The sequence below is a fragment of the Eriocheir sinensis genome, chromosome 61, assembly GCF_024679095.1.
Source record: "Eriocheir sinensis breed Jianghai 21 chromosome 61, ASM2467909v1, whole genome shotgun sequence".
Taxonomy (NCBI): Eukaryota; Metazoa; Arthropoda; class Malacostraca; order Decapoda; family Varunidae; genus Eriocheir; species Eriocheir sinensis.
In genome coordinates this window covers 9,233,835-9,259,619 of record NC_066569.1, presented here as the reverse complement: position 1 = coordinate 9,259,619, position 25,785 = coordinate 9,233,835, and the positions used below count along the sequence as shown (strand labels likewise).

At 46.0% G+C, this 25,785-nt stretch overlaps 3 protein-coding genes and 1 long non-coding RNA gene across 13 annotated transcripts in view; 2 read left to right on the top strand and 2 right to left on the bottom strand.

Annotated features, from left to right (window-relative positions):
- The window catches only part of LOC126986378 (signal-induced proliferation-associated 1-like protein 3), a 38,084-nt gene extending 31,361 nt beyond the window's left edge, over positions 1–6,723 (top strand). For all 6 annotated transcript variants that reach the window (XM_050842444.1, XM_050842443.1, XM_050842440.1 and 3 more), the window contains 3 exons: positions 1,308–1,980; positions 2,650–2,874; positions 3,378–6,723. In XM_050842444.1, coding sequence (XP_050698401.1) covers positions 1,308–1,980; positions 2,650–2,874; positions 3,378–3,600 — 1,121 coding nt within the window. In that variant the 3' untranslated portion in view covers positions 3,601–6,723. The remainder of the gene's footprint in view (positions 1–1,307; positions 1,981–2,649; positions 2,875–3,377) is intronic.
- Positions 5,074–17,143, bottom strand: LOC126986380 (V-type proton ATPase 16 kDa proteolipid subunit c). The gene is made up of 4 exons (XM_050842458.1): positions 16,957–17,143; positions 8,958–9,150; positions 8,034–8,187; positions 5,074–6,981 (listed from the first exon to the last, which is right to left on the bottom strand). The coding sequence occupies exons 1-4, from the start codon at positions 17,027–17,029 to the stop codon at positions 6,922–6,924; spliced, it is 480 nt and encodes a 159-aa protein (XP_050698415.1). The 5' UTR covers positions 17,030–17,143; the 3' UTR covers positions 5,074–6,921.
- On the bottom strand, positions 15,159–16,950 carry LOC126986383 (uncharacterized). Of its 4 annotated transcripts, XR_007739661.1 has the most exons (4): positions 16,691–16,950; positions 16,133–16,559; positions 15,852–15,992; positions 15,165–15,433 (listed from the first exon to the last, which is right to left on the bottom strand). It is a non-coding gene; the product is annotated as an uncharacterized LOC126986383 (long non-coding RNA). The 4 variants fall into 4 exon arrangements; XR_007739663.1 differs by lacking the exon at positions 15,852–15,992 and having other exon boundaries at positions 15,159–15,433; XR_007739660.1 differs by lacking the exon at positions 15,852–15,992 and having other exon boundaries at positions 16,133–16,427; positions 16,560–16,950.
- A 3,739-nt stretch (positions 17,144–20,882) lies between the features above and the next one.
- Positions 20,883–25,725, top strand: LOC126986377 (serine-rich adhesin for platelets-like). 2 transcript variants are annotated; one of them, XM_050842439.1, is made up of 3 exons: positions 20,883–21,052; positions 21,322–23,113; positions 23,375–25,725. In XM_050842439.1, the coding sequence occupies exons 1-3, from the start codon at positions 20,948–20,950 to the stop codon at positions 24,829–24,831; spliced, it is 3,354 nt and encodes a 1,117-aa protein (XP_050698396.1). In that variant the 5' UTR covers positions 20,883–20,947; the 3' UTR covers positions 24,832–25,725. The 2 variants fall into 2 exon arrangements, with proteins under 2 accessions (XP_050698396.1, XP_050698395.1); XM_050842438.1 differs by having other exon boundaries at positions 23,246–25,725.
- Positions 25,726–25,785: the final 60 nt, after the last annotated feature.

Sequence of the window (25,785 nt, the reverse complement as noted above, 5' to 3'; positions counted from 1 at the left end):
TTGCCTGCGCCATGATGGGCTGGGGCCGAATACCATCCAGGCCCCACAAGCAAGCCTACCTTCGCAATAGACGGAGACAAAAAAAACAAAAAAAAAAAAACAACCATTATAAGCGTTCAAACCAAACGATATTTTCCACAATGATCCGTTATTTCTACTCAATCCCAGATACTAGAGAGATTTCCCGTGATGTTTCCTATAATTTCCTCCTTTTTATATCAACGCCAAACACTAGACGAGGGATTTTCGTGGTGTTTCGTGTATGGTTGGGGAGCTTACGAACTTGCTGTGGTGGACTGTAAAACTGGTCCAGTGTCTCTTCCTTGACCTTGTTTTTTTATTTTTATTTTCTTCTTTAATTCTCCTGCCCCTATTATTCCCATTTTCCCCCTTCCCCTTGCTTGATCTGGCCTCAGTGTTTGTTCCTTATTTCTCTTTATGACCTTGTAGCTGTATTTTTTTCTTTTTTGCTTATTATTCCTTTCTTAATATTCCTGCCATTCCCTATTCCCGATTCCCACCCCTTCCCCTTGCTTGATCTGGCCTCAGTGTTTGTTCCTTATTTCTCTTTATGACCTTGTAGCTGTATTTTTTTTCTTCTATTTTTCTTGTTATTCCTTTCTTAATATTCCTGCCATTCCCTATTCCCGATTCCCACCCCTTCCCCTTGCTTGATCTGGCCTCAGTGTCTCTTCCTTACTTCTCTTTATGACCTGGTAGCTGTATTTTTTTTCTTCTATTTTTCTTGTTATTCCTTTCTTAATATTCCTGATTCCCACCCCTTCCCCTTGCTTGATCTGGCCTCAGTGTCTCTTCCTTACTTCTCTTTATGACCTGGTAGCTGTATTTTTTTCTTCTATTTTTCTTGTTATTCCTTTCTTAATATTCCCGCCATTCCCTATTCCCGATTCCCACCCCTTCCCCTTGCTTGATCTGGCCTCAGTGTATGTTCCTTATTTCTCTTTTTGTCCTAGGAGTTTTATAGTTTTTTATTTTATTTTTTATTAATATTCCTTACCTTAACTATTTCCCCCTCCCTCCCGCCCTTCCCCTTGTCCTTGCTTGATCCGGCTTCAATGTTTGTTCTTTATTTCTCTTTTATTTGTCGTTGTGGTTTTGTAGTTTCTTTAGCTTATTCTCGTTCAGTTTTCCTATTCCTGCTCTTCCCTCTTTCTTCCCTTCCCCTCTGTTTATTTAGCTTCCCTTTCTCCTCTCCATTCTTATAATTTGTCTCCCTTCATGTCCTTATTTAAAGTTTCACAGTGCAGTTCTGTTTTTAACTCACTTCTTTTCCCTCTCTTCTCCAGATGAGCTCTCAGGGGGCAGCGGCTCCCCCAGCAGCCGCCGCCAGCACCGTGGGGGGAGCGTCACCCCCTCCTCCGCATCCTCCCGGAACCAGTCACCGCGCACAGTGGCGGCGGAGGCCCGGTTGAGGCAGGCGGCTGCACCACGCAAGACCAGCCAGCGCAACTCGGCCAACCTCGGTGCCTCATCAAACCTTCAGGAAGAACTGTTTCGCCTCATCAACCCGGACTACATATCAGATAGTGACGCCTCACGGGAGGGAGCCGAGCGGCCGCGAGCATACAGTCTTGGGGTGCCCACCGTCAGCCGCAGCACCACCACCACAGACAAACCCTCAACCAAGGCGGGAGGAGCAGGAGGGCCAGGTGGTGAGCGTAACAACCCTCCCATGCATTTACTGAGCTCCAGCAAGCCCCCGCCCCCCCAGGCCACAAGCATGGGGTACAGGAGCCACACTCAGCAGCCACACCCGGCCCTCGTTCCACCCATGGCCCGAGACAGCCCTCCCGACGGGCAGCAACAGAGCACCCAACAGACGGAGGTGGCCGAGGTGGTGGTCTTGACTGCCCGGCCGGCCACCGTCATCTCAAATTCATCCGCCTCCAGCCCAGCGCCGGCCACGGAGCAGAAGGGTGGGCTGGCGGCAGACCACCGGCTCAGGGGACAGAAGGACAGGTGAGGGACTGAGCTGCCTTAACTGTACTATTGAAATTATAAGATTCAAGGTTAATTCAAAGGCTCATCTTAGTTTAAATGCAATGGAGAGATTAGAGAAGTCAACATGAGTGTATCTCAAACCTAGGAAACTACAACACATTGGGTTTCTTCCTCACAGATCTGTTTAGTAAGTAGCTCTTCTGAAATTGTAAAGAAATACCCCCAACCTCACAACACTTCACTGTATTTGATCTTCCTTTCGGCCACCTCTTTTGTTTTACTTTAGGAGCAGCGAGTAGCGGGCTTTTTTTTATTTTTTTTATTATTGTTTTCTTTTTTTGCGTGCCCTTGAGCTGCCTCCTTTGTTGTAAAAAAAAAAAGAAAAAGAAAAGAAAAGTTGAATGGAAGCAGATAAAGACAACACAAACACAGAAACAAAGAAAAATTGAATGAAATTGACCTCTCTTTCGGCCACCTCTTTTGATTAATTTTTGTAGGAACAGCGAGTAGCAGGCTTTTTTATTATTGTTTCATTTTTCTGTGCCCTTGAGCTGTCTCCTTTGTTGTAAAAAAAAAAAAAAGGATAACACAAGCACAAAAACAATCAAAGAAAAGTTGAATGACGCGAGCTTAGCTTAATCCTATGCACTACAGTTAGGTAAATACAAACTCCCCCTCCCCTCACAGCAAAGGCCACGGGCGCAGTGACCCCCCAGAGGACAAGAAGACTCAGGACAGCAGCGGGTGGGAGCGCGGCAATGGCCCAGGGCTCGACGTTGACCAGGAGTGGACCAGCCTGGTGAACACGGCGACCCAGGCCATCGAGAAGAGCGTAGAAGTGGGGGGAGGGCCGGCCCGTCCCCCGCCCCCAGCCCCCTCCCAGTGGCCGCCCCACCACCTCCCCCAACACAGGTGAGTGTCGGTCTCGCCTGGCCTCTCAAGGGTGTAGTGAAGAAGGTTGAGGGTCTGGACTTAGAGAAAATGACAGCGGTAAAATATTGTCCACTTGTATTCATGCATGATATAGACCGACTCAAGATGAAGTAGTTTGTGGTATAATAAATTTAACACAATAACTTTGGTGGATTTTATGGTAGTTTCTTTAGTAGAGTCAAAAGTAGTAGTTGTAGTAATAGTAGTGATCACAAGGGTAGTACAGTCATCCCTCAAATAGTACGTTTTCCAATAGTTCAGTTTCGGTTTTATACGGATTGTCATAGAAGACCTTTTAAGGATTTTTAAATTTCCTGGTCATCGGGAAATTAAAAAATCCTAGAAAAATCTTAGAAAATCCACATAAAACCAAAACCGAACTATTGGAAACCATACTACTTGAGGGACGGCTGCAGTAGTAATCACAAGACTTAGCACTGTATTACCAGCCCTCCCCCTCACCCTCTGTCTTGGCTGGCCAGGGCGGGCGACGGCAGTGGTGGGTCAGAAACGCCCATCCTGCACGACCGCGTGGTACAGCTGGAGCGGCGTCTGGCGGCCGAGCAGCAGCGGTCAGAGCAGCTGGAGGATGAGGTGAGTCAGCTGCGCAGCGAAAACCGCAAGCTGCAGGAGGACAGCCGCGCCGCTGCCCAGCAGCTGCACCAGTTCACCGAGTGGTTCTTCAACACCATCGACAAGACGTGAAGAAGAGAGTGCCGGCTGGTGCTACTGTCTCACTCCTCCAGCACATCTCAACCCCCCCAGAGAAAGGTGGATACTGTCACCTCCTTCAGCAGCTACTCCACCTGTCTCTCCCCCAGCACCCCCAAAGATAGGGAGGGTGTTGTTACCCTCCCCTGCAGCTGACCCACCTGTCTCTCTCACCCCCAAAGATATAGACTTACAGAGGGTACTTCACCCCCCCACACCCACGCTGCACCAGTTCACCGAGTGGTTGGTCATCAGTGACGAGACAAGAAGCAACACACACCCAGCTTCCTGTCTCTGGTGGTTCATTGTGCAGACAGCAGCCAGATTGTATTCTCAGCAGCTAGAAGTTGGTCTCCGGGGCAGCTTCAGACTTCAGCCATAACACAACAACTTCTGTGGCCTTGAGCATATCTATAAAGTTTAATTAATGATTCAGAGGAGCGAACATATCAACTGCTTTGCAGAACTGCCTGTAGTGCTCTTGTTTTATGACTTGTTCAACACAGTGTAGTAGTCATGTGTACTTCCATGTATCTTTGAAACATATTACTCATGATAATACAGGCTTGCTGATCCCAAGGCTGTAGCTCTGGCAGCAAACAAATTTGCTCTCAATGTTTTCTGGAGACTGCAGCCAAAACACATCGTGCAGGAACAACGAGCTGAACTGGAAAGCATTGTATTCAAGATGTACTAATAGCTTTTGTTGGTACCCAATTGGCGCAGAACAGGGATTTAATTAAGCCGGGACACCTGTCCCACTCAGCCTCTTCTCATGTCTCACCCGGGCTGCCTCCATCCCTCGTCAGCCGCTGAGAGAACTCGGCAAGCCTACTTAACTCTAACCTGAGCTGAAAGTGCCTTTTTTCATTGTTACCAAGCTGGCGTTGCCCCACACTCCTGCCGGTGGGCTCCACTGCACCTCACCCACCCCCACCAGCTGCCCCACACAGCCACGAGGAGAGCCCGGGCAGCGCCGCATTGTTTGTCTTACTCCCCAAATGGAACTCCTCCGAGTGCCTCGTCTCTACATGTTGACTAAAGCCAAAGAGTGTTTTGTTTCTCCCTCTGGGATCGAGAAAATTTATTGACCGTGATGTACAATAAACAAAGCGTTTAAGCCAAGTAACTGAAGCTAGGATGTAAGGTGCCAGCCCTGCCCTGGTCTGTATTTAGTAATGTTGCAGCAAATGTGTGCGCTGAGAGGATTATCTTGTCTAAAAAGATCTTTTGTTGTGAATTTAAGGACTAAATTTAGAATCCACTATAATTATTTTGAGTTTGGATCTGTGTGTGTGTGTGTGTGTGTGTGTGTGTGGACGCTGCAACACTTAGCACTTTTAGGACTATTAGAGTATATTGATTACTTTTGTATCAGTTTTTATTTTTGTCTGTAATAGAATAATAGAAAGTTAACCTGAACCCACATGTCTTTCTCCCTCTGAACGGGGCCAGAAAACCACCAAGCATACCGAGTACAACTTTATTATTAACAATATACCATTACATATTAATACCGTTTATACAATGCACACACCTTTAACAATGACAACCAGAGCCATCCACAGAACAGGACGATGGAAAGCACATACTGCGGAGCCCCATCAACCCTCGCGACACACAACCCTTCCTTGAGCCTTTGCGTTGTTCCCTTGGCAAACAGCGGCCAGAGGAACAGTACCAGTGATTTGATTGGGGTCTGTTGATCTGTCGCGTCCCCCGGCCACGATTTGCCAAAGATACAACGCAACGCTTACGAAAAGTAGTCTCTGCCGAAGGTTCACGTGCATCACATCCACACGGAATGTTGATTTCTTAGTTGCATTAGTGATTAAATTTTCCCCCACGATATACTCCTGCAATATCTCCAGACTAATAAAAATAATCAATAAAACGTACACACGATGACAGCAACCTCCCTCTATATGTACCTACAGGATCACCTACACTGCCGACGGCTAGGCGGTCCGAGCCGCCCGCCAGGTGGTGAGACAGGCGGCTGTTGTGCTCAGAAGGTTTTGTTAAGGCCTGGCAGGACCCGCAGTAATAAATAAAGGCAAATGCCGCCCTGCCAGGACCGCCGGGCAGGGACGGCAGCTGCTGGGTCTCTGCCACGCCGTTTCCCCCACCTCTGCCGTGCCACTCTCTCGCCCTAACCTTCCCTAAGCATCCCTAAGGGTCTAGACGTTACCTGACACTACAAAGTATTCAAACGACTGTATGATAAGTACTTAAGTTACTTCAAGGCCGGCTGGCTTACTCTGTACCTCAAAAGAATAAGCTAATTTATCTGTAGCTGTATATAGATGTAGTAAAAGTTTCTCTCAATGTTGACTATGTGCATGCAGAGGCAGTGTGTGTACCTAACCGTGTGTACGTCAAAGGACAGACACGCACACAACGTACGACACCCTCTCTACACACTGCCAGCTGATCTAAGGCTTCCCACTGGGCAGCGTGGGGCTAGATGTACAACCATAAAGTGTCAGTTTCACGGGTCTGTTTGCCGGCTGCTCTTGGCTGCTTGTGATGGCTGTCTGGCTGCTGAGGGGCAATGAGTACTTTGTGCAATCCATCTTAGTGGTGTTGGTGCTGCCGCTTCATCCACGTGCTCCACTAAGGTGAAGCAGGATGACCCATGAGGGAATATTAGCCAAAAATACATCTTAGGACATGTTACCCAGGATGCATCGTGAGGGGGTGCTGCCCGCCTCGCGACGCACAGGAAGACAACATAAACAGCCTAGAAACAAGACACAAATGGGGTCCTTGTTGGACGTCCACACTGAAGTCACGGCAAACTAGAGCAGCAGCAGCAGCAGCAGCGTTGTTGTTGGTGGTGGCAGCGGCAATATTACGAGGAGGCTTAAGTGGGGAAGGGGAGGAGGGGGGGAGGAGGGCGGCATCACAATTTACATTTATACATATACAGGCAAACCACCTCCTGGCTCGGCAAAGAAAGGCCCCTGGGAATTATGCACTGGTCTCTCTCCGCACACCACAGATGGGTTACGATATACATATTATTTATAACAGTTAAAATATTCACATCAATAACCAACGTCACATGAGGATGGATGAAGGGATGAGAGGAAGGAAGGAAATGGAAGAGAAAGGCTTCAATTTTAACTATAGGCCAAAACTAACATGCCACCAGATCCAATGGTTGTTCTTTGCTTGCTTGCTGGCTGGCTGGTTTGTTGTGTAAGTGTTCGTGTGTGTGTGTGTGTGAGTGTATCGCGCTTGTGTGGGAGCCTCAGGGGAGAGCAAGTGGGGGCCCCCGGAGAGAGGAGACGCCCCGCCCAGCCCCGCCGCTTACGAGGAGGTCTTGGTGTAGAGGTAGATGGCCACGATGAGCCCGTACAGACCCAACACCTGCGGGAGGGAGAGCCTGAGTTAGCACCTAAGAAAAACGTAAAGCCAAAAATATATAAATGATAGCCTACTGCACATCCCATAAGACAGGGGGCCAATTTTACAGTCCAATGCAGCAAGTTTGTGAGCTCCCCAACCAAACACAACATAGGACAAAAATTCCTTGTATAGTGTTTGGCGTAGATATAAAAAGTAGGAAATTTTAGGAGTCCACACAGGAAATATCTTTAATATCTGGTACCGAGTAGAAATAACGGATCATTGTGGAGCATATAATTTGGTTTGGGCGCTTAAAATGAATGTGCTGGACTGTCGAACTGGCCTAGGGTGAGGCATAAAATAACCAGCAAACCAAAGAGGGTGCCATGAGCCCTGAATTGAAGAAGAAAAATGCCAAAAATAATGATACCTTAATATATGACACTAAGAGACAGGGTGAGACATATGATAACCAGGAAACCAAAGAGGGTGACATGAGCCCTGAATTGAAGAAGAAAAATACCAAAAATAATGATACCCTAATATATGACACTTAAGAGACAGGGTGAGATATATGATAACCAGGAAACCAAAGAGGGTGACATGAGCCCTGAATTGAAGAAGAAAAATGCCAAATATAATGATACCCTAATATATGACACTAAGAGACAGGGTGAGACATATGATAACCAGGAAACCAAAGAGGGTGACATGAGCCCTGAATTGAAAAAGTAAAAATGCCAAAAATAATGATACCCTAATATATGACACTAAGAGACAGGGTGAGACATACAGTAACTAGGAAAACAGTGAGGGTGATGTGAGCCCTGGGCATAAAGGACAAGAAAAATACAAAAAAATATAAATAAATAAAATAATACCCTAATATATGACCCCAAGAGACAGGGTGAACCATAAAACAGAAAAACAAAGAGGATGACATGAACAGGAAGAAGGTCAAAGGGGTCACATGACATCTAAAACAGTAAACTATAAAAAAAAAAAAAAACACCCAGAATATGTAAAGAAACTAGGTCACCAGAGGACAAGAAAAAGTGTCAAGCGAGTCTCACCTCAGCGAAGATAAGGATCAGGATCATGCCCACGAAGAGACGAGGCTGCTGGGCGGTTCCTCGCACACCCGCGTCACCCACGATACCAATGGCGAACCCGGCAGCGAGACCAGACAGACCCACAGACAGGCCGGCACCCAGGTGGACGAAACCCCTGTGGGACGAAGGGCAGGATGAGGAGAAGGGTTCATTGTGGGGTAGTGGTGATGGCTTGCAAGTTGTGTGATGACTCGGTATTGCATAGTGGATGACCAGGAGGGTTCGTTATGGGGTAGCAGTGATGGCTTGCAGGTTGTGTGATGACTCGGTATTGCATAGTGGATGAGCGGGAGGGTTCGTTATGGGGTAGCAGTGATGGGTTCCAGGTTGTGTGATGGCTCGGTATTGCATAGTGGATAAGCAGGAGGGTTCGTTATGGGGTAGCAGTGATGGCTTGCAAGTTGTGTGATGGCTCGGTATTGCTTACTGAACACTAACTTAGGGCTACAAACAGAAATCTCAAGCCCATATTTTTAAACATAGCACCTCAGTTTGCCTGTTTGAAAAGCCTCTTTCGACGCTATAGTTTTCCATGTGAAACTGGCCGATGGGGTAGTGGCAGCTGCAGAGGAAGCGAGAGGTGTTGAGAGTGTGTGGTAAGGTGCGGGGCTAGGCTAACCCCTCACCTGCCTCTACCCCATCAGCCAGTTTTATGTGGAAATTCTATAGCAGCGATCGCCACCACTGGTAACAATCAAAACAAACAGACTGTGAAAGCGGCCCTCACTGTTTACCATGCACAGACAACCATTGCAATATCATCAGTCACTGGGTTCTGTTTGATATGGACCTTAGTTACCAAATCTCACGTTACATTAGGAGGTCAGTGTTTGTTAATTCTTTACTGTGGTGTCATCATCTAGGTATAAGCCTCCATCCACTCACTGGTATAGGGTGTATCCCGCATCAGCAGCATCCAGCTTTCCGGCCAACAGCACCGCCACCACCAGGCCGTAAATAGCGATGATACCCGCCATGACGACGGGGATGATGCACTTCATGATCAGCTCGGGCCGCATCACCGACATGGCTGCGATACCCACGCCGGACTTGGCCGTGCCGTAGGCTGCACCCAGCGCTGACGAGGAAAAACAGGTCAGATATGCATCGGGGAGGGGAGAAGAAGGGGTCATTAGGAGTTAGATGAGGGATATTCTGGCAAGGCAAGGTGGTTATGGGAGAAAAGGGAAGGTGTAACAACTGTGGGGAGAACAGATGCAGTCTTTTTCGATCCTTTTCTCTGCTGACTGCTTTCCCTGGTAATAGAAATATAAACATAATGGACCAAGCAGCCGTGAAATGACCTTGAAATTTCTCACCCCCAATGGATAGATAAATTTTTCCATTGTTGAGTTACAGTAAGGAAAAGAAGGGCGAGTTTCAGCGCATGGGACCAAGTCGTTATCTAAAATTTATCTGATTTACTAAGAAAGTCCTGATATTCTTTCATTTTCACAGCCCTATGCAGGCTTTCAAATGGAGGGTTTCGGTTGAATTAGGGTCACGGGGGAACCATAACAGATGAGGCTTATGTTACCAGGCTACCAGTAAAGGCCAAATCCATGCCAATCACAGCGGAAGGATTAAAGATTTATTTCTCACCCCCAATGGATAGATAAATTTTTCCATTGTTGAGTTACAGTAAAGAAAAGAAGGGCGAGTTACAGTGCATGGGATCAAGTCGTTATCTAAAATTTATCTGATTTACTAAGAAAGTCCTGATATTCTTTCATTTTCACAGCCCTATGCAGGCTTTCAAATGGAGGGTTTCGGTTGAATTAGGGTCACAGGGGAACCATAACACGAGGCTTATGTTACCAGGCTACCAGTAAAAGCCAAATCCATGCCAATCACAGTGGAAGGATTAAAGATTTATTTCTCACCCCCAATGGATAGATAATTTTTTTCCATTGTTGAGTTACAGTAAGGAAAAGACGGGAGTGAGTTTCAGCGCGTGGGACCAAGTCGTTATCTAAAATTTATCTGATTTACTAAGAAAGTCCTGATATTCTTTCATTTTCACAGCCCTATGCAGGCTTTCAAATGGAGGCTTTTGGTTGATTAAGGGCCACTGGGGAACCATAACAGATGAGGCTTATGTTACCAGGCTACCAGTAAAGGCCAAATCCATGCCAATCACAGCGGAAGGATTAAAGATTTATTTCTCACCCCCAATGGATAGATAATTTTTTTTTCCATTGTTGAGTCACAGTAAAGAAAAGATGTGAGTGAGTTACAGCGCATGGGACCAAGTCATTATCTAAAATTTATCTGATTTACTAAGAAAGTCCTGATATTCTTTCATTTTCACAGCCCTATGCAGGCTTTCAAATGGAGGCTTTCGGTTGAATTAGGGTCACGGGGGAACCATAACAGACTAGGCTTAGGCTCCTCCTGATCCAACAGTGAAATGAGGTCAGTATCAGGCCATGGAACTTTCTAATTTCTTATACTTTGCTGGAAGGGACAAAAAACAGAGAAAATAAACCATAGCAAGGCCTGGGAGTGTGGCAATGGCTCTCTGTAGTCTAGGCTACGGCGAGAGGCTGCAGCACAAACGGAGCGAGAACACAGAACAAAAGAAGATAGACAAAGAAAGTGAAAGAACAAACAAGGAGAACAAGAAATAAAAACTACTTTACCCTAAAATAATACGAACAAAGCAAAGAATAATAAGTGCCGTAACTTCAATATAAATCGTAACAACAGCTCTCGGAAAGGGAAGAAGGGAGGGAGGGGGGGAAAACCAAGTGAAAGGGACATGGAACAAACGAGAAATGAGAACCAAAAAATAAAATAATCAAAATCAAACCACAAATAAAATAAAAAAAGCAATACATAAACGCCACAAATCTTCAACATCAATCCGTAACACGACTTTCAGAGGAGGAAGGAGAGAGAGGGAGGGGGAGAGAGAGCAAAGGGAAAGGGATATGGATAAGGTGAAAGTATAGGCCGGTGATGGGGAAAGGAGGGTAAGGGGGGGGTGGGGGGGCCTTCAAAGCTGCTGTGTGGTGGAAGGGAGGACTGCATCATTTGGTCCTGTCTGTCTGGGGTTGTAATTAAGGTGGTAATGGTGGTGGTGGTTGTGGTAGTAGATGAGTTGTAGTAGTTAGGGTTGTTGGTTGAGGAATAGTACCACGGTTTGTGAGGATAGTGATTCTAGTGGGAGTACTATTTTTGGTAATGGTAATAGTAGTAGTAGTAATAGTAGTAACAGTAGTAGTAGTAGTAGTAGTAGTAGTAGTAGTAGTAGTAGTAGTAATCTTCCCTCTAGCTAACCAATCATGTGTCTTCTACTTAACCAATCCTATGTGTTCTTGTGTCTTTCTTACTTAACAGACTCAGGGAAAGGAAAAGGACACACATATATAGACAATAGACAAACAAATAGATACACACACACACACACACACAGATAGACGATAGACATGCAAAGAAGAGACATGACTTAACTAAAGAATGAAGATTAAGAAAAACCAAAGCAAGGGAGGAATACAGATCGTTTGACGGCTGTTTGAGGGAGAGGAGAGGGAAGGAGAAGGAAGGAAGGGAAGGAGGAGGAGGAAGGATAAGTAAGGGGAGGGAAGAGAGTTAAAAGGAAGGAATAGAGGGAAGGACAGGAAAGGAAGGGAAGGAGGAGGAGGATGGAAGGATAAGTAAGGAGAGGGAAGAGAGAGTTAAAAGGGAGGAATAGAGGGAAGGAGGAGGGAAGGATTAGTAAGGAGAGGGAAGAGAGAGTTAAAAGGAAGGAATAGAGGGAAGGACAGGAAAGGAAGGGAAGGAGGAGGAGGACGGAAGGATAAGTAAGGGGAGGAAAGAGACTTAAAAGGGAGAGGAGAGGGAAGGATAAGGAAAGGAGGAAGGAAGGGAAGGAGGAGGAGGGAAAAGAAAGTAAAAAGGGAGGAGAGGAAAGGGTAAGGAAGGAGTAGAGGGAAGGATAGGAAAGAGGGAGAAAAGAGGAAAGGAAGGAGACTATCATGAGCTTAAATCTAACTGGGAGGGTACTTGATGGTGGTGATGAGAAGTCCAGCTCGTGATCAGGCCGTGGTGAATTAGACAAGATAGAAATTAGGGCACCAAGATCACAGTACCAGCGTATGGAAAATTAATATACTGTAGCAAATAAAAGATGTTAGCTAATATTACACACACACACACACATAAACACAGGGAAGGCAAATGACAAAGAAGGTCCCAATTAACACATGGAAAAAATATATCATAGTGAATTAAGACTTGTGTGAGCTGATGTGTTGCAAAAAAAGATTTTAGCTAATAATACACACACACACATAAACACAGGGAAGGCAAATGGCAAAGAAGGTCCCAATTAACACATGGAAAAAGTGTATTATTGAGTTAAGACATGAGGTGATAGACTATGGTGTATCTGTGGAGTGTAGGGGAGGAGGGAGAGGGGAAGAAGGATTACGAAAAGTCACACAAATGGTCAACTCGAGGGAGATGTCATATGATTGGTCAACTAGGAAGAAGCCACATGAATGGTCAACTAGCAAGAGAAATGATTGGTCAACAAGAAGTCACATGATTGGTCAACTAGCAAGAGAAATGATTGGTCAACAAGAAGTCACATGATTGGTCAACTAGCAAGAGAAATGATTGGTCAACAAGAAGTCACATGATTGGTCAACTAGCAAGAGAAATGATTGGTCAACAAGAAGTCACATGATTGGTCAACTAGCAAGAGAAATGATTGGTCAACAAGAAGTCACATGATTGGTCAACTAGAAAGAGAAATGATTGGTCAACAAGAAGTCACATGATTGGTCAACTAGCAAGAGAAATGATTGGTCAACAAGAAGTCACATGATTGGTCAACTAGCAAGAGAAATGATTGGCTAACAAGAAGTCACATGATTGGTCAACTAGAAAGAGAAATGATTGGTCAACAAGAAGTCACATGATTGGTCAACTAGCAAGAGAAATGATTGGCTAACAAGAAGTCACATGATTGGTCAACTAGCAAGAGAAATGATTGGTCAACAAGAAGTCACATGATTGGTCAACTAGAAAGAGAAATGATTGGTCAACAAGAAGTCACATGATTGGTCAACTAGAAAGAGAAATGATTGGTCAACAAGATGAAGTCACATGATTGGTCAACTAGCAAGAGAAATGATTGGTTAACAAGAAGTCACATGATTGGTCAACTAAAAAGAGAAATGATTGGTCAACAAGAAGTCACATGATTGGTCAACAAGAAGTCACATGATTGGTCAACTAGCAAGAGAAATGATTGGTCAACAAGAAGTCACATGATTGGTCAACTAGCAAGAGAAATGATTGGTCAACAAGAAGTCACATGATTGGTCAACTAGGAAGAACAATGATTGGTTAACTAGAAGAAGCCACATGATTGGTCAACTGGGAAGGCAAATGATTGGTTAACTAGAAAGCCACATGATTGGTTAAGCAGAATGCCACATGATTGGTTAACTAGAAGAAATAAGACACGACTGGTTAACTAGAAGGACAAAGTCACATGATTGGTTAACTAGAAAGACACATGACTGGATAACTAGAAGGAAGAAAACACATGACTGGTTAACTAGGAAGACACATGACTGGTTAACTAGGACAGTCACATGATTGGTTAACTAGGTCACCCACATGATTGCCTAACCATCTTTGGAGGGCAAGTTTAGGTCTACAAAACACCTCCATTTGATACTTATGGAAATACATGACATTAATTGAGATGTAAAATGAAACTGGTTGGGAAAGATAAGAAAAGATGAAAGTGAAAAGAAAATGAAGTTGAAAAATACTTATAAAAGGAGAAGTGAAAAATGATACTTGTTGAGGAAGGTGAGGAAAGAACTTGTCAGGGAAAATGAAAAAAAAGAAAATGAAGAGCTGGAAAGAAGAAACACTGGGAAAAGATGAAAGTGAAAAGAAAATGAAGTTGAAAAATACTTATAAAAGGAGAAGGAAGTGAAAAATGATACTTGTTGAGGAAGGTGAGGAAAGAACTTGTCAGGGAAAATGAAAAAAAGAAAATGAAGAGCTGGAAAGAAAAAACTCACTGGGAAAAGATGAAAGTGAAAAAGAAACAATTTGGGAAAAGTAAAACAAGAAAACAAACAAACAAAAAAAAAACTCTGGAGATGGAAAAAAAAAAAAGGAAAAAGAAAAACAAGAAAACATGAAAAAATAAACTCGGGGGAAAGAGATTGAAAGAAAAAAGAATGAAAAACAAGTAAAAAATAAGCAAGATAAGAAAGGAGATGAGAAAACAAACAAGAAAATACCCTGACAATAATCTAGGCGTCATCACCGAGCTATATTGTCATGGGGGTCTGTGGAGGTGGGAGGGGGAGGGGGTGAAAGATAAGGTAATCTGTGTGCTTTAACTATGATAAATACCTACACCTTACACTACATCTTTACACCCTAATACACCCCCACAACTTCTCTGGGAGGTGTAATGAATCAGACTGAGGCTCAAGACAAACAAACAAACTGGCTACACTTACATTAACAGTACCAGGGAAACACAATACTACCAGAACTTGAAGCACCTTAAATAAACTCTAACACAGTATTACACTTAAATACTAACACATAATAACACTAACAGTAGCAAAGAGACTGATTACTACCAGAGTTTAACCGTGTACCAGCGACGGGCCAAATTTGTGGCTTTACCGTGTACCAGCGATGGGCCAAATTTGTGGCTTTACCGTGTACCAGCAATGGGCCAAATTTGTGGCTTTACCGTGTACCAGCGATGGGCCAAATTTGTGGCTTTACCGTGTACCAGCGATGGGCCAAATTTCTGCCATGCATAAACTGATCACACATGCGTTGATATATATTATGAAATGGTTTGCGTGAGTGATGATTCTTTCTCATTATTTTGCTTAGAGGGGCCTTTAACCTAACCTAACGTAACCTAACTTAACCTAACCTAACAAACATGACCCCCGCAGCTACTGGGTTAAATAACAATGATGATAACACCTAAAATAATCCTGTGTAGGTCATTAAGCCTCTTGCAGTCTCCCTATGTTCTTATGTTCAAACACAATATTACACTTATCATATATATATACCTGCATACCCTCCATAACCTTCCAGACAGCAAAATGGGTTAAGAAAAGTGCCCTGGACATTATAAAAACAGGATGGTAGAGGAAAGAGATGAGAGGAAGAGACAAAGTTGAAAGTTACACCTGGGCTAAGGAATTACACCTGCATACCCTCCATACCCTTCCACAGACAGCAAAATGGGTTAAGAAAAGTGCCCTGGACATTACAAAAACAGGATGGTAGAGGAAAGAGATGAAAGGAAGAGACTTAAAGTTGAAAGTTACACCTGGGCTAAGGAATTACACCTGTATACCCTCCATACCCTTCCACAGACAGCAAAATAGGTTAAAGAAGTGCCCTGGACAGTACAAAAACAGGATGGTAGAGGAAAGAGATGAGAGGAAGAGACAAAGTTGAAAGTTACACCTGGGCTAAGGAATTACACCTGCATACCCTCCATACCCTTCCAGAGACAGCAAAATGGGTTAAGAAAAGTGCCCTGGACATTTTAAAACAGGATGGTAGAGGAGAGATGAAAGGAAGAGACAAAGTTGAAAGTTACACCTGGGCTAAGGAATTACACCTGTATACCCTCCATACCCTTCCAGAGACAGCAAAATGGGTTAAGAAAAGTGCCCTGAACATTTTAAAACAGGATGGTAGAGGAAAGCGATGAGAGGAAGAGACAAAGTTGAAAGTTACACCTGGGCTAAGGAATTACACCTGCATACCCTCCATACCCTTCCAGAGACAGCAAAATGGGTTAAGAAAAGTGCCCTGGACATTATAAAAACAGGATGGTAGAGGAAAGAGATGAGAGGGAGATTTAAAGTTGAAAGTTACACCTGGGCTAAGGAATTACACCTGCATACCCTCCATACCCTTCCAGAGACAGCAAAATGGGTTAAGAAAAGTGCCCTGGACATTACAAAAACAGGATGGTAGAGGAAAGAGATGAGAGGAAGAGACAAAGTTGAAAGTTACACCTGGCTAAGGAATTACACCTGCATACCCTCCATACCCTTCCACAGACAGCAAAATGGGTTAAGAAAAGTGCCCTGGACAGTACAAAAACAGGCTCATAGAAGGTATAGAGATGAAATTAGTGATAAAATTATTAAAAAATGCCACCTGGGCTTAAGAATTACACCTGGAAACACAACATAACCTCCCCAGAACAGTGAAATAGGAGAGATACGGCACTGGACATAACAAAAAGGGTAATAGAGATGAAACTAGAGACTAGATGATAGAAATGACACCTGGGCTTCATAATTACACCTGGAAACACAAAATAACCTCCAAGGAACAGTGAAATAGGAGAGATACGGCACTGGACATCATATAAAGGGTAATGGAGATGAAACTAGAGATTAAATGATAAAAAAATACATCTGGGCTTAAGAATTACACCTGGAAACACAAAATAACCTCCCCAGAACAGTGAAATAGGAGAGATACGGCACTGGACATCATATAAAGGGTAATGGAGATGAAACTAGAGATTAAATGATAAAAAATACATCTGGGCTTCATAATTACACCTGGAAACACAAAATAACCTCCAAGGAACAGTACAATAGGTTATAAAAGGCCTCGGTCATAACTTTGAGGGGAAATTCGAGGAAGACATCAACTTAACCCCCAAGACTGAATCCTAGGGGGAGAAAAACGAGGAAAAGGTCATAATCCGTCCCCTGGCAGGCCCCGCAGGACACATAGGTCAGGTGCAGGCCAGGACGACCCCAGACAGCAAGAGAATCGATACAGGACAAGACAGGTCACAGAGTTCGGGGGTCACAGAGGCTGGATATCTCTCTCTACTTACAGCTGAATATGATGGCGGAGGCGGCGCCCATCACGCCGAAGAAGGGGGAGTACATGGGGTTATCGGAGCTCATGGCGGCGACGTTTCCTGGAGGATTTTGACTGGAAAGACTGAAGAGGGGAGAGAGAGGCGAGCCGTCCTTCCTCGGTGACGTCAGCGGCGCGAGTGACGAGCCCTACAAACCCGTGATCTTCTCCTGCATGCTGATTGGCTCGCCTCGTCACAACACCGGGGCTTCGACCAATCACAGAGCGTCTTACATCTCGCTTAGGCCGGTGGAGACACGGGTCTGTTCGCTCGCCGCTGATTGGCTCTCCCGCTACTCTATAACGGCCAATGAGAGCGCGTGTTGCATCCCGTGTAGGCGATGTGACACTTAGAATCTGTCCCGGCTTGTGATTGGTCCGCCCCAGCCAATCACGAGGCTCGGTACAAACCCCGATATGGAATCACATGATCGATTTTGTGAAGGGGTATTTTGTGGCTCGCCTTGAAGATTTAAGTTTGTTTCTCCTTTACCTTTGAGGATTAATCATGTATTAGGAGTGCACTGAGGAATTATGGCGCCGCTCAGCCCTTGGTACAAAAAAATAATGGCGTCTTCCCCTCTAAATGTTATTCTCAAGTACCTATTATCGTATTTTGTGGCTTAAAGTTTGTTTCTCCTTTACCTTTGCGGAATAATCATGTGATAGAAGTCCACAGATGCTTTTCGGCGCCACTAATCCATTAATACGCAAAATAATGTTATCCTCCTTATCCAAATGTCATTCTGAAGTATCAACATTGGCATTTCTTTTCCCCCAAACTTTCCCTACTTTCTTTTAACGATTTGAGTTTGAAAATACACATAAACCCCCATGTTATTATTAAAATGTAAATACAAGCACGAAAAGACGTTTTCCAAAAGTAACAAATTCATCCGGAAGGTTGTAAAAGTTGTTTATGTATCCTGTATTTGTCATTTACATTTTTCCTTAAACAAAAGAGTTATAGGAAATCCTTATACCGTGTGAAATTGGAAAACTTTATCTTTACCATCTCTTTTTTTTCATTTTTTTTCATGGCCTCCAAAATGTAAACAAACAAGATGGCGAGACAGCTGACGCCGGGCGGTGCGAGGTGACAGGCGGCCCCGGACAGCCCCAGCAGCCCCGCCCAGACCCCTCCTGCCCCGGGGTGAGTGCCAGGGCCGGGGGGATTCGCTTGGGGCAGTGGTCGGGGCCTGTCACCTGTGTGCGGGGGTCGTGCCGTGCGGGGCGGGAGGAATGTGACCTGGCTAACTGGGTCAAGGCCATGGAGGTCAAATTGGTGGAGTCGACATCACCCCAATTATGTGAATCCGCCCGAGCTGTCATTTTTACGGCCAGGTGTCGGGTGTTGTCAGGTCAGGCTCCCTCTTAATGGGTTCGGCCAGGCTCCCCCACCCCCATCTTTTGGCCTTAAATTTGACAGCTCGTCGGCCTCACCTTCTTCTTCTTCTTTTGACCTGTAACGCTTTGTATCGCTTCTCAGGTCCTCCTCCTCTCGTTCCTCCCTTCTTCTTATCCACACACCTTCCTTTTCATTGTTACATAACTTTCTAACCTGAAATAGTCACTTATCTTCATTTATTCAGACATTTGTGACCTTTTTTCCCAGCACTGCGCGAGGAACACTTTCACCAACTCAATACCTCAATGAATGGGATTAGCGAGCCATGTTGACCCCACCAATTCTACCTCCATGGTCAAGGCATTGGCAGGGTGGCCGGCAGTGGGCTGGGCAGTAACTCACCTCAAGCCCCAACACACGCCAGGGTCAAAGGTCAAAGCATGGGTCGTGGGTCTCCATAGCAGCCACACGTCAGCTTGTTGATCTCTTCCCTCCCCTTACCCAGCAGCCCCTTTCCCATTTCTTTAACCCGTCCGCTGCGATTGGAACGAAATTTGCCTTCACTGGTAGGGTTGCCACCTTGAGGTCAGAAAAATATGAAACCTCTCATTCTCCAATACGGAACGAATCTGTATTTTAACCCGGTAGCAGCGGGGATCATGTTTCTTAATGGTCCCCCCAAGCGAGAAAAATGAGAAAAAATCATCCCTCACACAAACCATTTCATAATATATATCAAAGCATTTGTGATCAGATTATGTATCATCTATTTTGGGGGGTTTATATCATGGCACAAATTTGGCCCGTCGCTGCCACCGGGTTAAGGGACGAGAGGCAACCCTAAAATTTCGGTAGCCTGCCCTGCCTTGACAGTCATTGCTTGCTGCTTGTGGAGGCAGGAGGAAGGGGGGCCCCGTACTATATATAAACATATATTAGGACGACCCTTGACAAACACATAATTTTACGGCCTGTTTTTTTAGATTCACCGAAAAATGCCATCACTACAGCTTTAAAATGCTGAATTTTATCTGCTTGCCCATTCAGACAGACAAACACGGAATAAATGGCGTTCCGTATTGGTTCAAAACGGAACGCACCATTTCATTCTCCAATATGGAACAATTCCGTATTTTAAGGCATGTATGGTCACCCTTTCACTGGTGGCCTGATAACCTATTGTCCCAGGTCTTTCCCTGCCTCTGTGGTGGATAGTGGAGTGTATCCCATATGGTATTGGTGTGGTGTGCTGGATATCCCCTCCCAAGGTGCAGGACTTTACATTTTTATTCGTCAAATTGTAGCAGCCAACAAAACAAACAATAGAAAATAAAAACCTCTCCCATTATTAACTACACATTTCACAGCCCATCCTGGCGCCTCATTCCTGCGTGCGCCATGAGTGGAGTGCGTCGTCAGTCACCTCTTCAACTCATCCCAATTAAAGCACAGCAAATCAGATCTCTCGCTATCACCCGGGTTGTTGTGGCGCCGCAGAGATAAGGGCAGGCAGTGAGATAAGACAAGGCCAGCTGGGTGCCACGCTTACCATGGCACACACTGGCCCGTAGGTGTCATGTGATGCAGTTTTGGGGAAGTTGTTTCTCTTTTCCTAATCAGTCAGTCAGGTCAGATTAGTCACTCCTCAAAATACAGTCCCTCACCATTACTGTTTTCTCTCTCTCTCTCTCTCTCTCTCTCTCTCTCTCTCTCTCTCTCTCTCTCTCTCTCTCTCTCTCTCTCTCTCTCTCTCTCTCTCTCTCTCTCTCACACACACCTTATTTGCCTTCTTTTCTTTTCCTTCTTATTGTTGTTGTTGTTGTTGTCATTGATAGCTACACATCTTCTAATCTTCATGTTTTCTGTTTTTCTAATCTTTAAATTATTGTAAAAGTTCTCCCTCTCCATTAAACCACTAACCATCATCCTTGGTCAGGTCTTCTTGTAGGAAATCAACAGTCAAGGGGCTAAGAGTTGACGTAAGAGGCAAAACCATACAATATCGACCTAGGAATGATCGTTCAAGGGGTTAAGAGCTGACGTAAGAGGCAAAACCATACAATATCAACCTAGGAATGATCGTTCAAGGGGTTATCTCTAATGATGATCAAAGGGGGTTTAAAGCTGACGTGAGGTAGGAATGATCGTTCAAGGGGTTAAGAGTTGACGTAAGAGGCAAAACCATACAATATCGACCTAGGAATGATCGTTCAAGGGGTTAAGAGCTGACGTAAGAGGCAAAACCATACAATATCAACCTAGGAATGATCGTTCAAGGGGTTAAGAGCTGACGTAAGAGGCAAAACCATACAATATCAACCTAGGAATGATCGTTCAAGGGGTTAAGAGCTGACGTAAGAGGCAAAACCATACAATATCAACCTAGGAATGATCGTTCAAGGGGTTAAGAGCTGACGTAAGAGGCAAAACCATACAATATCAACCTAGGAATGATCGTTCAAGGGGTTAAGAGCTGACGTGAAGGCAAAACCATACAATATCAACCTAGGAATGATCGTTCAAGGGTTAAGAGCTAGGAATGATCGGCTTTCAAGGTAGAGATGACCGATGTTGGTGTTGGTGACGGTGCTGCCTCCTCCCCCGCCTCCGCTGTTAGATGACCCAGTGTGCGTTCCTGCTGGAGGTGGTGGTGGGGGAGCTCACCCTCACCCGCTGCCACCGCCTCCCTCACCCGCCAGTCTCACCCACCATCCGCATCAAGGTGTGTGTGTGTGTGTGTGTGTGTGTGTGTGTTCTTTTTATTCATCTTCTTTTTGTTCTTTTTCTGCTTGTTCTTCTTTTTCTTCTTCTTTTCTTGTTCTTGTTCTTTTTTTCTTCTTCCTCTTCTTGTTATTTTTCTTCTTCTCTTTGTTGTTGTTGTCGTTCTTCCTATTCTTGTTCTTCTTCCTCATCTTCTTCTTCACAGGGCAAAAAATTACTTGTTCCTTGCTGTAAAAAAAAAGAATAATGAGTGTTAATAATTTTCCGTAGGTGGGTGGTGGGCCATCTCTCCTGGTTCCCTTCCTGGCCCCGGCCTTCACCGACCCCCTCGACCGGCCTGATGCAAAGGGCGGCCACTACATCTTCCAGCGGGGCAAGTCGTCCATCTTCTCCGCCTCCTCCCAGCTCCTTGAGGGTGGCGAGGGGGGTCGGGTGAGGGTGGAGGTGCTGGCCTGGGGGGGTGGCAAGGGGGGCGTTCCTGGTGTGCTGGGCCGCTGTGATGCTGTGATGACCTCGCATGACCTGACCTCAACACGCCTCGGCCTACGCGGGAAGCTTGTTTTAATTGGTGAGGGCGGGGACGCCGTTGGAAATGTCACCCTCACACTCTCCCTGCGGAATCTTGGTGAGGTGGTGCCTGCCGTGGGGAACTGGGGGTCAGGCGAGGGCAGGGGAAGGAGCACCACATCCCCAGGACACCCCAGGACCTACGAGGAGTCCTTTGATATCCTACAGGACGCTTCTGACCCCTCACCTCACACCGTCCCATACCACGACCTTCCCAACTCAGAGAAGATTGCCCTCAAGATTGCCAGCCTTCAGGACCCTTGTGAGGCCTTTCTAGGGGAGTGGCAGCCTTCACACCAGCTGGGGGAGGATGGGGGAGGCATGGCCCAGCCCTTGCCCATCCTGTATGCCGGCCAGGACAGGGAGGGGGCCAGGATATGGGAGGAGAAGGTGGTCAGAATGGGGGTCGGAGAGGCACCCCAGACATTAGACGACCAACAGCCCTACAGGAATGAAGATGAGGTGTCGGACATGGGAGAGAACAGCTACACATCAGACGACAGCAACACCCATACACCAGACACTCAGCAGCAACACAGGGGTAAAGATAGCACACACAACACCCAGTACGGCAGTCAGGGCAGCAGCAACACACCAGACAACACCAGCAACACCCAACACCACAAACACAAACGGAAAAACAAAAACACACATAAACACACATTAAAACGCCCTTATCACCCGCCATCCATCGCTCGACCCCAAGGCTGGCTACGCTCAACCCCCCCAGCCGCCATCTCATCCGCCCCTCCGCCACGTCTCAACCGCTCGCACCTCCTCCGCCTGGCTGCTGTTGACCATCAGCTTGGAAAGGACTTGAGGGCGGAGGTGGACCGTCGAGTGCGAGAGAGAATGAAGGGACTGGAGGCGGACTTTCTTGAGCAGGTGGAGAAGTTGACCGCTCGGAGGAGGAGTCAGGGGGTGAGAGAGAGGGGGAGGGGGCACACTACCACCACCGGCAACCACCGAGAGAGTGTGGGGTGCCAAACTGAGGGTGCCACGTCGAGCCCAGTGCCATCAAGAGAGCAAAGTCCATCATCATCATCATCATCACTTTCATCCGCTCACACATCACACAAGCAAGCCTCCTCCACCACCACCACCACCTCCCACAAACGCACCAACAAAGCAACACACACACACACAAACACAAACAGAAGCGCGTCTCTCGCTACACCTAAGGAGAGACGGAAATCGAGAAAGCCCGATCTACCAAAACGGACAGAAACAAACATAACCGCATCTACCTCTTCACCCACGGAAACGACGGAAGCGGAAAAGCCCAGTCAAGCGAGAGAGGCGGACACACAACTACTTGGCACCCCGCAGAGAGCCACCAGCGACCTCCGAGTGCCAAGTGCCGCCAGGGTCATGTTGGGGGAGATGCCGAAGAATGTAACTTATGTGATTGGCAGTGACGGGGAGAGAGTGTACGGGGATGGCATTGTGTTGGCCCCGGAGGAGGAGGGAGAGGGAAGAGGAGGAGGAGGAGGAGGTAGACATGAAGATAGGTCAGTAGAAAGGGTAGAAAAAACAACTAAAAATGGCGAGAAAGGAGAAGGAAGACGAGAGGATAGATTAGTCGAAGGAAGAGAAAGAACAGGAGGAGGAGGAGGAGGAGGAAGAGGTAGACATGAAGATGGGTCAATAGGAAGAGTAGAAAAAACAACAGCTAAAAATTGCGAGAAAGGAGAAGGAAGACGAGAGGATAGCTTAGTAGAAGGAAGAGAAAGAACAGGAGGAGGAGGAGGAAGAGGTAGACATGAAGATGGGTCAATAGGAAGAGTAGAAAAAACAACAGCTAAAAATTGCGAGAAAGGAGAAGGAAGACGAGAGGATAGCTTAGTCGAAGGAAGAGAAAGAACAGGAGGAGAAGGAAGGAAAAAACAAGAGATAAAAACAGGAGAAAGACTTGAGGATAGACCAGGTGAAAGAGGAGAAAGAACAGGAGGAGAAAGAAGAGAAAGAGATACAAAAACAAACACAAACGGGAGGAAAAACAGCACCTCCTCATCCCATTCCTCCGCCAAACTCAGAACACCCAAGTCACTCCACGGCCAGACCCTCGGAAGTGACCTGAGAGCGCAGTGGGCGGAACAGGACCACCAGCTCCCCCGGGAACCATCACAGGACACATGGGGGCTTACCTACACCATCAGGGCAGCCGAGCATGACCACTCCACCGCCTCAGAGCACCAGTCCACCCCATCCACACATCTCACCACTCCACAGACCGGTAGTGATGGTGGAGGCGATGGTGGTGAGTCGTACACAACAGCAGCGGAGGAGGTGGAAGAGGAGGATTTTGAGGAGTCGGTGGCGGATGAGGAAGTGGAAGAGGAAGATTTTGAGGAGTCGGGGGCGGAGGAGGAAGTGGAGGAGGAGGTTGTCAGTGCCTCGAGTCGCTCCGCCCAGGTCTGCCAGGAGATTTTCAGGGGGCGGAAGGCGGACATTCTCTCTGGTCTGGCCACAAGCAGCCCACCGCCGTCCATTGGGGAATCTCTCCTCAGTCCGTCTAGAAGTGCAGATGAGTCTGAGCAAAGCCATAGGGGGCAGAGGAACCTTAGTCCTGTCCTTAACCTCTCTCCAAGCCCTCGCCCTTCAACATCCAAGCATAAAACAACCCCGAAACTAGCTAAAAGTGACGTACTCAACTCTAACCCTCTCCGAAACCTCTCCCCAAGCCCTCGCCCTTCAACATCCAAGCATAAGGCAACCCCAAAACTAGCTAAAAGTGACATACTCAACTCTAACCCTCTCCGAAACCTCTCCCCAAGCCCTCGTCCTTCCACCGCCAAGCATAAGACAACCCCAACACAAACCAGAAGCAACCTAAGCCCAAGCCCTCGTACACCCGCCTACAACCAGAGGACAACCCCAAAACCTCAACCCAAAAGTCACCTCCGTAAACAATATAAAGAAAACATTTATACCCAAGATAGCGACCATGAGGGAGAAAGGCCCAGCACCTCAGCCTATGCCCAGCTTTCAGGGAGTTCAAGAGGTGCCAGGGAGAGTGCCAGAGGGTCAGTCGGCAGTAGTATAAGCGACATTAGTGCCAGGATAGCGGCACTTCTGGTGGCGAAGCGCATGAGTGTGCCGCGGATGAACACTGAATCGGTGAGCTCGTATGTCCCCTCGGAGGAACATCCCGGCACCCTGTCCTCTGTGTCTGATGTCCTGATGTCCCCCTCGACCTCCTTCTCCGAGTGAGGGAGTGTGAGGTCAGGTGTTTGAGTGGTGGTGGTGGTGGTGGTACTGTGGTTGAGTGAGGTGCTTTGGTGGTGATGGTGAGGTCTGATTTGTTAGTGGTGGTGATGGTTGTGGTGGGGTGATGGTGGTGGTGGTTGTGGTGGAGTAGTGAGGTGGAATAGAAGGGAATTGTAGAGGTGGTGGTGATCATGGATGTAGTGAAGTGGAAGAAGACTAGCAATTTGTAGTAGAAGTAGTAGTAGTAGTAGTAGCAGTAGTAGTAGTAGTAGTAGTAATAGTAGTAGTAGTAGTATCAGTAGTTGTAGTAGAAGTAGTAGTAGTAGTAGCAGTAATAGTAGTAGTAGTAGTAGTAGTAATAGTAGTAGTAGTAGTATCAGTAGTAGAAGTAGTAGTAGTAGTAGTAGCAGTAGTAGTAGTAGTAATAGTAGTAGAAATAGTCACTTTTCTTCTCATTAAGGGGATGTTTGAGTCTACATTATTTTTTTTTCCCCTGGCATCCTTTAATTCATGGATCTCAGTAGTAATAAGACTAACACATGCATCAGAGCCTTACTTACTACACTGAATAAATAAATATGTACGCTAACCTAATCGTTTTCATACACAAAAAATCATAAGATCATACGGACAATTTACAGTTTCACCCAACCAACGATTTTATTACGTGTTTCATATTTTGATGATGTAGTGAATTGCACGATTTTGTACCTCAATATCCGTTGCAAATGTCTACCTTTTTTTTTTCCCCTAATACTAATGATTACAGGTGTACGGGCGGCTTTAGATTACGGTTTAGTATAGATCTCGAGGAAGGGTAATAATATATCCCTAAAGTTTAATGGTGCTCCCTACACATGTATTAATAGTGTTTACCTGCAACAATAATTAATCAATCAATCAATCACGGTTGGGATGGCATGTTCCTCCCTTCTCCCTTATTTACCTGCAATAATA